The 15,586-nt window shown below is 32.2% G+C and overlaps 1 protein-coding gene across 3 annotated transcripts in view; it reads left to right on the plus strand.

Moving 5' to 3' along the window:
* Positions 1-12,773, plus strand: part of LOC145295940 (myotubularin-related protein 9-like) — a 165,990-nt gene extending 153,217 nt beyond the window's left edge. For all 3 annotated transcript variants that reach the window (XM_080141822.1, XM_080141820.1, XM_080141821.1), the window contains exons 13-15: positions 367-466; positions 4,639-4,766; positions 11,651-12,773. In XM_080141822.1, coding sequence (XP_079997948.1) covers positions 367-466; positions 4,639-4,766; positions 11,651-11,747 — 325 coding nt within the window. In that variant the 3' untranslated portion in view covers positions 11,748-12,773. The remainder of the gene's footprint in view (positions 1-366; positions 467-4,638; positions 4,767-11,650) is intronic.
* Positions 12,774-15,586: the final 2,813 nt, after the last annotated feature.

Raw genomic sequence — 15,586 nt, forward strand, 5'->3', positions numbered from 1 at the left:
AAATGAACTCCTTACAATCAGTCGACAATGTTGATTTGGTCACTGTAAGAGGAGTGACTCTTGGATAAGAAATTACAGTGAAGTAGAAGGCCAGAGTAAAGTCAGACCACTAAAAAAAACTTGGATGCAAACTATCAACAAGGATCTTAGTGGAATTTTAATGGAATCATTCTTCAAGACTGCTACACTTGGAAATTGAGAACACAGAAAACTTCAGATCCTTAACCAAAGGAAATAAGATGATAAAATGAGCGATAATAATGATCCAATCAATCATAGTACTAAAAAAATTTAACTGTTAATTAGCTGTTTAAATAATTCATGACTTAATTCCATTCATATTAAAACTGATTTTTATTTTTTCAGGTCTTTTGTGAATCGACCAGAAGTAATTCAGAAATATATGAATCCAATGTATGATCCAAATCAAAGTGTCCTCTGGCCTTCTGTGGCCCCTCAGAGTTTGGTAAGTAATGTATAAAATTTACATGCATTGAACACTAGAAAAACACCCATATCAGGATGGGTCAAATATTTAATTCCTCAAACAGAACAGTTTTGCACCACTTCCATGGCCCTAAGATATAATGATGGTGAACCTTATGTCTAGAATCCTTATTCCACTTTTAATAAGAACTCATTACATGAATTTGATTCTAGAAAATATCTCAAAGTTAAGTTTAAGGGTCTTAAGGAGAAATTAAATTCAGAAAATTTTGCTTAATTGGTATCTAATTACAATGAATTAAATTCAATATAAATCTGAAATATTTGAATTTTCAAATGGTTGTGTCCATATTATGCACCCTAAAACCTTTTAAAATACTCCAAAGAAACTGAAACTTGGGAGGATATTGTGAAAGTTTGGTGAAGGGGGCACTTTATTGTTGTTGTGGTGGCAACCACTTATTTGCATATGCGAATAACATAACACTATAAATGGCAAGCCTAGGTTGGCCTTGGGGTGTCTTACTCAATTGCCACCGGAAGTGACGCCGAAGAGCGTACATGTCCTCCCACCAAGACTCTCTGACTCGACACCGTCATTTGTACATATTGTAAATATACCTTTTCTTTATTACACTTATTATTGCGTTATCTTGTTGTTTGCGTCTTCATTGTATTTCCTTACTAATTATGTTCAACCTTGCAACCACAACAATTGTTGAAGTGTTGTTAAAAATTCACAAAGGTCAGAAATATCTGAATTTTCACAAAGGCTTCCACCTCCTTTTTACTCCCTTAACATAAAACTTAATTGAACTAAATATAGCCCACATTCGGACCTCTTATGTGTATAAGTTGTGTTTCAAAATTCATAATGATTGGTTAATTAGATTAAGAGTGAACCCTGTACATCCAAATATATAATCATAAAACATCATAAGGAGCGAAGGGTTGGCATAGGAAAATAGCAATTTAAGTCAATTGATAAATGATTGTAATTGAATTAAAAATGAATTTAGATAATCACTAGTTGCTTGTATTTCACAGGACAGCATAATAGAGAGTAGAACAATGACTAATGAAGTTAGTGACAATACAATGGACAGAGTATCAAATCATGAACCGCAATGAAATAGGAATAGCTATGCCACCACTTGCTCCTCCACTCAACAATAATCCCCGACCTTTAATGCTGTTTCTGTGGTCCTCTCTTTTAGCTTCCATTCTCGTTCTGGCTGTGCCGACATCTCACATTGGCGACCATCCGGTAATCGTGCATAGGTTAACAAATATAAAATTAAGAACGCAAGAGAAGCAGAAGACTTCCACACAAAAAACCCAACCTTCAATACATTTCATAGTTATCAGTTGGACTCTGGATGTATGTGTTTGTGTGTGACACCATCGTTGAAAATGTATCTCTAAATGCTTTGGCCATATCTTAGATGTGTGCTGAGACTTCTTTCTCGTCTGTTGACATCAGCTCATCTCGGCATCCTAAACTTTCCTCATCTGATCCAAACCCTGCCATCAACTGTATGAACCGGTCACTGTGTGAGTGTGTGTGTGTGGGGGGGGGGGTCACTCAATGGCCGATTCACAAAAATACAGAGAACAAAAACCTTTACATGGAAAAATATGTATAATTTTATTAGCAGTCGCATACAGAATGGTTCAGAAAAGAGTCTCTACTTAGAAAAATTTTCAAAGTTTTTCATAGGTCGTGTCAACAAGTGACAACGTTTCTCTTCTCATTAAAGACAAAGTCTCTTCACCAAAATTCTCTCGAATGAGAATCTCGAAATGAGACTCTCTCTCAATTGGGAACCGGGTGAAAGGATCCGGTCAGAATCTTTAATTCAAAAAAATGCTTCTAAATATATGATGTTACCAACCTGGATGTAGATTTGACCAGGCCACTGATTACTTTTCGGCCAATCAGTGGAATGGACAGATCCGGGTCCGGCTGTCAGCGTATTTCTCTTTGAAAGAACAGTTTCCAACCCGGATGTAGACCTGACCAGACCACTGGTTAGTTTTTGGCCAATCAGTGGGATGGACAGATCCAGGTCCGGCATATTTCTCTTTGAAAGAACGTTAACTGTCATAGCTAGTGCATAAAAAAATAAAGGAAAAGGGGAATTTAATTTTTTTTAATTCTTATCTGACCCTGTCACAACTGGAAACTATCCTCAACTGTTGCAAGCTCAAGACTGTTCATAAACTGTACCTGTCACAAAACTAACTCTAAATATATTAATCTCAATGTCATGTCTTTTGTTTCAGTTACTGCCACACTTTGATTAACAATCCTATTTCAGCTTTCTCTTGTGTGTGTTTGTAAACAACTTTCTCCGCGCTGTCTTTCTACTAACCTTACCTCCTATACTTTTGTTCCACTGATCAACTTATTTCCTTTTTTTCATTTCCTAACACTTCGGGGGGGGGGGGGTCAATAGTATCATACAGCATAAACCACTGATAAACAATGTTAATAATCAACAGTGTATTTTCTAATGAACAAATGAAACATGTGCTGCTCTGAACTCCAAAGTATCTGTTCTTATAGAGCCTCTAACTATTGATTGGCTGTAATGATGGTTGGAGAATTTGCATAAGTCTTAGTAAAAAGATTGTTTTCTTTTCAGTCTGAAGCAATTACTGTTATAATATTTTTTTATAATTTAAAACTTTGTACTTTATTATAATGACAATTATTTTACCATACCAGGGTTGTAGAGTCAGAAAGTGTAAAGTTTGACTCCAACTCCTAGAATTCTAAAAATTCTGACTCTTACAATTCCAAAATAAGAAAATCAACTCGAACTCTGTATTTCTAAGTCTTCCAATATTCAGACTGTTGATTATTCTGAGATTAAAAATGTAACTCTGACTCCTTCCAAAACCACTGACAGTGCAACACGAATTGATAGACAGATACTCGTTAGTTCACCAAAGTTAAGTAACATTGAATCTGGTCATTACCAGGTAGGTGATCAATTGGGAATATGTGAGAGGACAGTGACTGCTCTCTGAAAAGATTAACATCATCAAAATTAAATTGCAACTGATAACTATGAACTAGTTTATCCTTTATATAATGTCTTTTCTCTATTTGAAAACATAAAGCTACCATGCTAAACATACTATCCTAGAGAAATATCATATTACCTATAAAACTACTATATTATATTAAACAGAAGTGGACAATTTGTACACTTTTCGGAATGGGCACGTGATAAATGTTGCTAATTTGAGTTTAAATTCTATCAACAAAAAAGGTGGGGCAGGGAGCTAAATCTATAAAAACCAAACTGATAATAGTAAGGAAAGAATAATCACGTATGCAAAATAAATTTTAATGAGCAAAGACTAATTTTGTCCTTTTTTTTACATAGGCATCACCACTTATCAAGGCTCAAAAACCACTCGAGGATAAAAGTTAGAGTGTACAGTAGTCAATGGAACAATATCATAGTAATCATTAGCAGTGTAAATTTAGTAAATTGGATTACTTAAGGGGAACGGCTCATCCAGAACTTGTTTACATTGGACTTGAAGACGACTATATTGTAGTCAGCTGGAAAGCAAGCAAACGGAAGACAGTTCCACAGGTGTGTAGTTCTAAGAAGGAAGCTTTGTTCATGGAATCTATGTTTAGGTTTAGGTATAGATAAATAGTGGGGGAAAATATTGATAGTGTTTTCAGCTAGACGAGTGTTTCTTGTGAAAGTTTGGTGAAGGGGGGACCATAAATTGGAGCTCAACCGAGCACTTGCCATGAAAATAACGATAAAGCAGACACGCTTCCAATGTCTCTTCTGTGAGATAGAGGTTGTAGGGAAGAGAAAAGGGCATCCCCTACTAGGTTACGATTCATTTTGTCCTAACGATTAGTTCTCTCTTCTTTTTTTATCTATTAGTTTTATCAATTAAGTTTTGCTTTTTTATTGATTAATTTTGTCCTCTTTTTCTTATTGATTACTTTAATTTCAATGATTTCAAGCAATGAATAGGAATTAAATTGTAAAATCAGCTAATAACATAACTTTAATGATACATTTTTACTTGTGACATAGTTTTCATTACAGACTATCTATCTCCAATATAATAACATAAATTCAAATTCTCACCCAAATTTTTGTATTCATTTTTATTTGTTATAAATTGATTTTTTTTTCCTTTTTCCAGACACTCTGGTCGGCACTTTATTGTCGAAGTGTTGTTGATAATGGTCCTAAGGAAGAAGCTCGGGAAGAGATGACTCGCATTCAAGAATATGACAAAGAATTACGCTCAAGAGTTAACCGTCTGCGAAGGTATTGAAGTCAATATTAAAAATTGTTTTTATTTTTATTTTTTTTTCAACCATCATCCACCAAATGCTGATAATACTTTGATTTTAACTGTCTAAATATTTTCAAATTTGTGAACCTTTTTGAACTTTAAAGTGACATGTCCCTACACGTAAGTTTTATAGCAAACCCCACTCTCCCCAATGGTTTACTTCTACTTGCTCAAAGGCAACATGCATACCACAGATTTATCCAACATGAATCCAGTACAAACAGACAAAAGTTTATAGAAACTAGAAATAATTGTAAGAAGGAAATAGACACAGCTAAGAAAGAATATACCGAAACCATCAGAAAACACATTAAATGCAGAAATTAGGAACTTGTGACTTCTGGAAAATCTATAACAGTGTAGTAAGTAATGGGCAATCAACAATCTTGAAGTTGTTTACATGGCAACCAAGAAGGCTAATCTGTTTGCCCGTTGGTTTGCCTTCAACTCTACTTTGGACCCAGCAAACCACTCCCTCCAGATTTTACCCTGCGGGTATAAACCACACTAGATTATCTGAAAAAAACCTTCTCAAGTACATGATATCATAAAAAATCTAGACACCTCAAAAGCATGTGAACCTAATCTCATCCAGGCTGTACTATTTAAAAAATTCTCTGCTGAGATTGCTCCAGTTTTCTCTAAACTTTTCAACGGATGCTTTAATGAATCTTGCTTTCCTGACTGCTGAAAAACTGCTTCTGTGGTACTAGTTTACAAGAAGTCTGGTGAAAGAACTCATTAAATTATCGCTCCCATTAGCCTACTCCCTCTTTTTGCCAGAATATTTGCATTCATAATTAATCAAGCTCTAGTCCACCACCTCACAGCTGCTAAACTTCTGTCCAGCCAACAGTATGGGTTTAGGCAAGCACATTCTACTGCAGATATCCTAACTGTAATCTTTGAACATATATATCATACACTGGATAACGCAAGAGAGGCTAGTTCTAGATATATCTAAGGCCTTTGACAGGATATGGTACGATGGTCTTATGAAAATCAGACCCTATGGTATTAATGGACAAATATTTAACATAATTAAATCCTTTTTAAATAAGAGAAGAATCCAAGTATCCAGGTTTTGGTTGTGTGCCAAAACAATATGATATAAATGTGGGTGTACCTTAGGGGTCGATCCTTGGACTTTTATTATTCCTGATATTCATAAATGACCTCCCTGATAAAATTGTCTCTGAGATGCATATATTTGCTGACAACACCACATTTTATAACAGACATGAGGGGAAAACGAATGCACATGTATCCAAGGCAATGGCAGAACCTGAGAGGAAGACCTCCAGTCTGTAGTGGAATGGGGGGGACAAAAATGAATGGTCACATTCAATGCTGCTAAGACTAAGCTTTTTTTCCTTTAATAACTACAAGAAACCTTCTCTACCACTAATAGCTATGGCTAATGATTCATTACCTGAAAGTACTTTGTTTAAACTCCTCGGCTTAATGTTCAGAGAACATGAGTTGGAACAGATACATTGAGGGCATTGCCAAGACTGCTGCAAAGAAGGTCGGCTCTCTTCTTACCGTGCTAGAAAGTTACTTACGCCTGAGAGTATCCTGTACCTCTACAAGGCCACCATTCACCCATCTATGGCGTATTGTGTCCACATTTGGGCTGGCGCATCTGATACTAGTATCTCACTCTTAGACAGGGTTCAAAAGAGAGTCGCCAAACTAATAATTCCTGCACTATCATCTAGGCTTCAACCACTGTCCCATTGACGAAATGTTGCATCCCTCTGCCTGTTTTACAAGTAATGTAGGTACTCCGACAAACTACAAGCTCTTATACACCCTCAATGTAAATACCTCCAACAAACTCGACAAGCAGCAAAATCCCACCCCTACACAGTAGAAATCCCTAGATGTAAGAAAGCCTTCTACTCTAATAGTTTCTTTCCTAGGATTGCTTCCGGGTTCCTGTTTTCCGGACTGTACTGACATGCAGAAGTTCAAATGTAATGTAAACAGACGTCTTGCTGCTCAACTTCCTACATAGTATACCTGTAAATTATGTCCCAGATAGTTGACCTCTACATCAAAGTGTTACGGCGCAATCACGTTGACACACTGGTTCTCGCCAAATCACCGAAGTTAAGCTACGTTGAGCCTGGCTAGCACCAGATGGGTGACTATTTGTGAAGGCTAGGCGCCGTATGTACCTTCTGGGAAGGTTGGGCATGGGGCCAGCACCCTCACCCTGAAAAAAGAACTCCTCACTACAAAAGCATCTACAAAGTTGTAGATGGCCTATGCCCCTCTAGGGGCTGAAAGCTGTGGATAGATGTACATCAAAGTGGCACTGTGCCTTGTTTGGAGTGATAAAATATAAGATATAAAATGCAAAAAAAAAAAAAAAAAAAAATTTAAACAGAAACTTTTATGAAATCTATGTGATGTAGGTTTTTCTTGTTCTACCGGTCATGGCAATAAAGGTGTTATTCTTACTTACCTCTGGTTATGATTGAATCTTCAACCTCCAGAATACTGTCATTCAAAACTAAGTGTTAACAAATGTTTTAATGATTACATTATGGTGAACAGAATGAGAACAATCTACCCTTGTGTTTAGTTTGAATTTCTTTCCAGGGTTTATTTTACAATCCACAGAAATATGAAAAAGTAGTCAAAAATTAAAAAATATAACAAATAAATGTTAGTAAAGGCAAGATAAGTTACTCTTCTACCTATCCAGAAAAGATTTTAGGGTTTTTACTCACTTTAAAACGTTTAATTGGTTGGAAAAAATATAGTTTCAAGTGAGAGGTATGAACAAGAAAAATGGCAGTGAGCTGACACCTAAGTATATGAAGGTTTGATAATGACTTAAACATAAAAAATTATACAAAATATTGTTAAAAATCCATCCAAGAGTTTGACATCATTGAAAATATTTTTGTCTTAATTTAATGAAGAATTGAAATTAGTTTTATTTTTTTAAAGAATTATTGAAAACGCTTTTCACGCTTTTTTTTTTTTTTAAAGAATTATTGAAAACATTTTAAAAACTTTAAAAACTATTTTGGGAATATTATGTATTGGGTACATTTTTTTATCATGTTTGAAATTTTGTTATTTTGATTTTATTTTTGTACTTTCATAAACTTATCAAATATTAAATTCAAATAAAAAAAACTTATTTTTTAAACTCATAAAAAAAAAAAAGGACCAATCGGAAAAGCATAATAATGTACATGTATAGGGGAGATATAGGCGTAAAAGAAAAAAAGCAAAGGAACTGATTTGCCTTGTCACTGCTTATGATAGCAGCCATGCCGGAAGTTAGGAAGTACATTAGCTGACTATAACCCAACAACGATAACTAAGTCATGCGTGTAATTCTCATGGACAACTCAACCAAAACTCTCTTAGCAGTGTCTTCAAGACTATAATGAAAAGTAGAAGACTAAGAACTGAATGATGAATTATAACCTTGACATTAAAGCTATCAATGTCATCCACCCGCACTCTACTATTAACATGTATGTCTATACATTGTACGAAACAGATAAGCCATTCCTCTATACCCAACTTACGCATTACCCATCATAGTACCTCTGTGGGGACTCTGTTGAAGGTTTTCTCCAGATCCACCAATTTCATGTAGAATCTCCTGTCTGCACTAACATATCTCACTTGTGGTTGGCTAACAATGACTATGGCATCAATTGTCCCCTGCCAGATACAAAGCCAAACTGCATCTGATCTATGTCAACCTGCTGTCATGCTCTGAAAAATTAATTATTATTTTTTTTTTATCTTTCAGTTAGCTTTCAGAAACCAAGAGGTAATTTCCTGGATGTAACACTTGCTTTATGAAATACATATTTGAATGTTCATTTAAGCTTCTCCACTATTTCTCAAACCTTTTAGTTATAAAAGCAGTAAATAAATAAATATGAATCATTAGGGTGGATGTTAATTGCTTATTCATTTATGTGTATTGGTTTTGTTTTTCAAGTATGTACATATGTTTCTATTTACCATATATTTGGTAAATAATACTAAGATATTGCTTATCTATCCATGCACAATCTTGTTTATATATTTTTGTATATCATTATTTTACCTATAATTCAAACACTTTAGTGTTTGAATATATGGTTAAGTGTTAGTTTTACTCATTTAGAACTGCTTAAATGCTTCACCATTCACTCATTTTGTGACCAAATTTCAAACAATTTTTACAGGTCACCTTCTTAGCTATATTTTGAAATAAAAATGTTCTATTTTCGTTCATTAAAACAAAAGTTACAAAAAAATTACTGGTGTTCAAAAGGAATCAGTAAGGAACGTGAGAGACGTTTTCTTCTGAATGGCTGTTGGTTAACATAGCAACTTTTTCAACTGAAGTTTTAGAGACGATTTCTTCTGATTGGCTGTTGGTTACCATAGCAACTTTTTCGTTGTTGACACCTTCATAAATCATAGTGGGAATGTCACTCACATGCCATCTTATTTGAGTTATATAGAGAGAGTTAACAAAAGTGTTCTTTGCCATGCTAGAGCTGTTAATATTTCACTTACAAAATCGCCTGTTAATTTTGTTTCTCTTTTTTTTTTTTTGTCTCTTCTTTCTGTTTATTTACTTAATTACGTCTTTTATTTGATTTTTTTTATCTAGTCAATTTAAGAAGTTGTTAATAATTTTTTTTATGGATTGGTGACAATGCATATTATATTAAACACAAAAAAGAAAATATTTTTTTCAAAGCAAAGCCTGGAAAAATTATGGACTACATAGAAAAATGTGAGCATGAAAAGTAATATGGTTAAGATTAAACTTAAAAAAGTAAAGAACTAGTTTTTAAAACTGGGAAAGAAAAAAAGACAAGATATTCTAATAAAAAATATAATAAATTTATAACTTAAAATATTGCAGCATTAAGAATTTATATATAATTTTAAATTGAATTAAAATAAAAAAATTCTTAATGCTGCAAAATTTTAAGTTATAAATTTATTATATTTTTTACTAGAATATCTTGTCTTTTTCTTTTTCAGTTTTTAACAACTAGTCCTTTTATTTTTCTAAGCTTAATCTTAACCATATTACTTTTCATGCTCGCATTTTTCTATGTAATATGCATATATATATATATATATACATATATATATATTAACTTTTGTTTTTCATTATTTTCATCATTACTATTATCATTATAACTTTATAATTTTGGTATTTTGTTTTTGTTATTGTTTATATCGGTGACACTTTCTTGTAGATGAGAATTGTCGCACCTTCCCTCCTCTTCCACTTTTTCTTTAGTTACTTTGTATTTGGTGTTAAGTAATACTGAAGTTTTGTTGTTTTGTTTGACCTCTAATTCTGCTGGTCTGAAATCTGTATGAAGAGACAACTTGGTATCAATAAAGACAGTTCATCTCGGGAACCATTGTACACCTAAACTGTTGTTGGTGTTGAATTCTTGGAACTAATATAAATGAATACATTATAAATTTGTTTATTTTGAAATCAAAATATAATATCTATGACTGAGCTGATTTGTGACCTATAGTATTTCTGAAAATGCAATGGTCTAAACCTGCATTCACTTTTCCTTATATGGTTGTGGTTAATTATTTGTCTGTTCATTTGCATTCCTAAGTCTTACATTAGACTTCATTTTTTTATGTTACGTATGTTTATATATTTGTATGGAAATCTCTCCTAAACTAATTTGATCATTATGAATTTTGGAATATAGCTAAATATTATGTGGTCCATATTTAGTTTTATCCAAAGGAGATGAAAGCATTTTGTGAAAATTCAGATGCATCTGATTTTTGTGAAATTTTAAGTATAGATATTAGGTATCAATTGATAAATATTTCCCAAATTTTAGTTTCTTAGGGATATTTTAAAGATATTTGGGAGGGGGGCATAATTTGGCATAATGTCTCATTTTAAACATTCAAATATTTCATATTTGCATTAAATTTTATGTTATTAGTCATCAATAGATTCCATGAATTTCAATTTTTCCTGAAGATCCCTAAATTTTAGACATTTTCTAGAATCAAAATCATGTAATGGATTTTGATCCAAATTGGAAGAAGGATTCTAAACATAAGGTTTAATAGCATTATATCTTGATTTTCCTCTTCATAAGAAAACTTGAAAGTAATGCAAAACTGCTCAGTTTGAAGACTTAGTTTTGTTGCAAATAACATGCTATAGCAATAACAAATGGAAATTTGCGAGTTATCATCTAAGTTTTATTTATTTGCGGACTATTATCCTCATCTTCTAGTTGTTGTTTCACAATGTTTCAGCCAACAATTACTGTGGTCTTCGTCTGGTGGTAAACTATGACGAGATAGGAATGTTGAGTCTCTTAACTGTATTCTCAGTAATTACTGCCTTCCATAGTTATTGTCGTCTCACCACGTTTTGGCTAACTAAACCTCTGGGTAGGATTGAAACCACTATCTTCAGACAATGCTCATCTGGAACTATAGAGATTCCACTGCATGACGGACCCCAAAAGTCGATCAAGGTTGGACTTTTTGGTCTTATATATCCCAAGTTTTTCCATTCTTATCTGGTCTTCCATCAGTAGTAAGACAACAATAGTCCGCAGATAAATAAATGTATAAACTGCTCATCTCAAAAGAATTCCAATAATAAAAATAAAGTTTGATTTGTCAGCTTAAATGCTATTCAGGTGCAACTTTTTAAATTTGGTCAACATAATTTTATAGAGTAAATAAAATTAGTGATAAAAATGTATTTTAATGTAAACCAATTTAATTTTACCCAAATTTTTTTAATTCATTAATTTTTTTTTTCTTTTCTATTATTTATTTAATTTTTCTCTCTTATTTTTTTAAGGCAACTTGATCGTTTGATGCGTCAGGAAACTAAAGTCTGTAAAGGATCCGCAGTATCGAACAATGAAGCTGTTGCCACAGACGGAGCCTCTCTGTGATAGACCTTTATGAGCGTGATTAGTGAAAAATGTGAAGTATTGTTGTGAGAGGCAACAAGCTTGTTGAAATTATTTTATCTAGTCAACATCGTCAGCAACAAAACACTGACTGACTACAAAAAAATAACAAACAAACAAAAACATGACAACATTATCACAAGGAAACAAAATTTGTGATAAAAATGAAACTTGGGAAATTTTATGCAATTAAAAATGAATGGAGACTAGTAAGAATTACTGAAATATTTCAGAAATGGGTAGTTATGCAGAATCGAATTTCCATAAAAAATATGATGCTAAGAAGTGCTACTGTTAAATTCTGTTGTATCTGAACAATGCAAATATTAAAAACAAAATATGAAACATAAAATTACAAAGTTGAAAATACAATCAGTTTATGAAAAGAAAAAAATATTTTTTTTAATTAACTGAAAAAAAATTTTTTTTGTTCTTGTTCAAAATTCCCTCTCCATATTACAAAACAAAACTAAAGAAAAATCCTTATGATCTATGTACCCATGACAAAATGAAAATATATTACAAAATCGCGTAAATTGACTAGTTTTATTTTATTATTTTTTTTTTAATCAAAATTTATGAGTATCAGAAAAGTGAGTCTCACCCACCATTTTGGAAAAAAAAAATGGCAAAATAAAAGGGAGATAATTCAACATAATTCATAACAGATTTATGTTGTAATAATGTCTATAAATTCCCATTAATTGCTTAAAAATTATTTTCTTTATTAAAATAAAACTGATCAATTAATGTAATTTTTGGAATATATTTTTGTTTTGTTATAGGTATGTATATCATACAGATTTTTCTTTAATGTTCTTTTTAATATGGGGGAATTCTGTAAGAATCTTTTTTTTTCTTTTGTGTGCTACATAACGAATAACGTTATTAATTAGTTAGGGTTAGTTATAATTTTTAGGAAGACGGTTGTTTGTTTAATAATATGTTTGGGCTTAGGCGGGTGGCTATATTGGTTTATTATCTACTTTGAAAAAAAACTAAAAATTACTGAGAGAAATCAACATCTTAACTTTGTACTTTTCTGGGTATTCTATTCTGTGCAAGTACTCAAAAGTTAATCAAATTTAAGTAAACACTGAAGAAGAAAATCAAAATTATTATTGAAGTATCAATTATTTTAGTTATAAATAAGAAAAAATTTAAATATGCAAATTATTTGTTTAGATTCCTGTGAACTCTGCTTAGATTGAAGTTGATTTTTTTTTTTTTTTGAAACGTCTTCAGTCTTTTTCAAGAAATGTTGTGAAGTTTAGCATATATGTATATGTGAATAAAATATACCCACATTTTCTAAATAATATATATAAGAAACATTATTGAAAGAAGTGGACAGTGCATTATTTTTTATCAGTTTTTCCATGGATCCAACTATTTTTCTGAATTCTTGGGATAACGAATAATGAAAATATTCAAAATTCATGATGAGTTATTATTCTCATATAAAGATATATTCTTCCATCATAATTTAACTAAAGAATTGAGAAATATTAGATCCATGAAAAAGATGATGAAAAAAATGTTGCCACTATCTTTAAATCAATATTGGCTGCCAACATATATATATATATATATATATATTGCTACTTTTCATTAAAGTATGTTTTGTTGAGAACTGAGGATATTTGTTGTTTTTTGTTTTTTTTCTTACACGTTTGTTTTTCTTAATTGTGTGTGACTGAACATTTGATAAAATCTATTTTTTTTTTGTTAAAGACTGTAAATATAAACCAACCAACATTGATCATTTTCAAGATTATTTTAAAAACTTGTAAAAAATTAATTTGTTAGAATTAAACAAAACATTAATTTATACACTAGCAGAGAGACTCAACATTGCTCGGGATAATCAACAAATGTTTCACATTTCGATATTTTTATTGTCATCAAAATCTGTGAAATCGCCCATTTTCCGATCAAATCGATTGATTGCTTCATATACCTCCCCGCAATGACATAGTCTACAATACATTGTAGTCTACATTGTACTGTAGAAAACCTACTGTTAATTTTATAAAATTATTTATTATATATAATGACGTGAATTGAAGTTTAAAATGAAAAAATCAAGTATCATGGTGCAATTGTACTTTAAAAAAAAAAACATTCAAAGAACCTATTTTTTATGTCAGGCCTTTCGGCTTGTGTGGTAATAAAACTTCTCAACTGAACTTGTGATGTAAAGCTGTCTACGGTATTAACTTTGGTAAAAATTGCCTGTTCCTTCTTTCATCGATCACTGATATCTATTGAAGACATTCTGATACAAAACCTAAGAACACTGCCAGGTCCATAAGGAACGAATGCGCGCACACACACACACAAAATTCCTTTTATTATAATAGTAGCAATCAGGGTGTACGTGTGTGTGTGTGTGTGTGTGTGAAAAGACTGAAAAACTCAAAATGGTAATCTCCCTCATGGTTTTGCCCTTATGTAGCAAAGGTTTCTTGAAGAGTGACAAGGAAGTTGAAAAAGTAGTACAGATGAATAAAATTATTTTATGCTTATTTTTTAAAACTTTCTTGTTACTCTTGAAAAAGCTACAAGAGAGTGAAACCTTGAGATACCATTTACTTTTTTCCCCCCGCTATTTATCTCAGATTATTCTTATCTTTTTTGTTCTGTAAAATGCCCTTTGTCTGTGTGAGTTCATTCCCTATGGACTCCAAAACGGTTGGGCCGATTGATTTTTTTTTTTTTTTTTTTTTTTTAGCTTTCATACAAATGTACTTTATGAATCTTGAATTGTCTTATATAGATTTTGTATCAGAATACCGGTAAGTATTGATAATTGGAAAATCTCCTTAAAAAAAAGAAACGGTCCGATTTTTGACTAAAGTTAATACTTTTATATAGCATAACATCACAAATGCAATTGAGAAGTTTTATCACTGCATGAGCAAATAAAATCAATTGTAGGTTTTTTATAAGACTGGATCGCATTCAAAATGAATGCTTCTGTTTAGAGCACAATTGAACAATGATGCTTGACTTTTGCAAATTAAACTTTAATTCAAGCAATTATATAAAATTAATTTCATGAAATGAACATATTCTACAATGCAATCTAGACTACAATCTATTGTAGATGAGATTGCATTGTGGGGAGGCATATGAAGCTTCCTGTTGATACATTCCGGTGGGTTTTTCAACAAGAGTAGAAAATCAATCTGTTTGATTGCAAAAATGATTGATTTCAATGACTATAAAAGTATAGTAAGATGGAAGATTTGCTGATTCTCATTCAATCCTGGTCAATGTCAGCCCTCCCTGCTACTATATATATCAAGGATTAACCAATATGGTTATATTTTTTTGTAAATAGTACTACTGAATCTTAATATAATAGTATGAAAAGTAGAGCCGTTATAATGATTATACATGACTCTCTGAAGTTTCCATTAAGTTGAAACCTTGTCAGTCTCAACATAAGCCATGTGTGTGTGCGTGCATGTATATATACATGCATATGTGTGTTCCTGTCCATTAGGACTGGGTTGATATAATTCTTATATCATTGTACAAGGGAAAATGGTCTAAGAGTAACTGTGGGAGTTATCATGAGATAATTTTGTTGGAAGCACTTGGCAAAGTATTTTCCAAAGTTCTACTCAATAGATTATTAAAGTATATTTGTCTGTCTGTCATTCCAGAAAGTCAAAGTGGCTTTCGTTCGGGCAGAGGAACCATAGACATGATCGCTGTCTGGCTGTTGTAGGAGAAATTTACTAAACACCATGTTCCACATTATCAGATTTTTATTGATTTTCCCAAGGCATTTGATACGGTGAACAGAAATG

This window comes from Euprymna scolopes, chromosome 16, assembly GCF_053919585.1.
Source record: "Euprymna scolopes isolate OS-2025 chromosome 16, ASM5391958v1, whole genome shotgun sequence".
Classification (NCBI taxonomy): Eukaryota; Metazoa; Mollusca; class Cephalopoda; order Sepiida; family Sepiolidae; genus Euprymna; species Euprymna scolopes.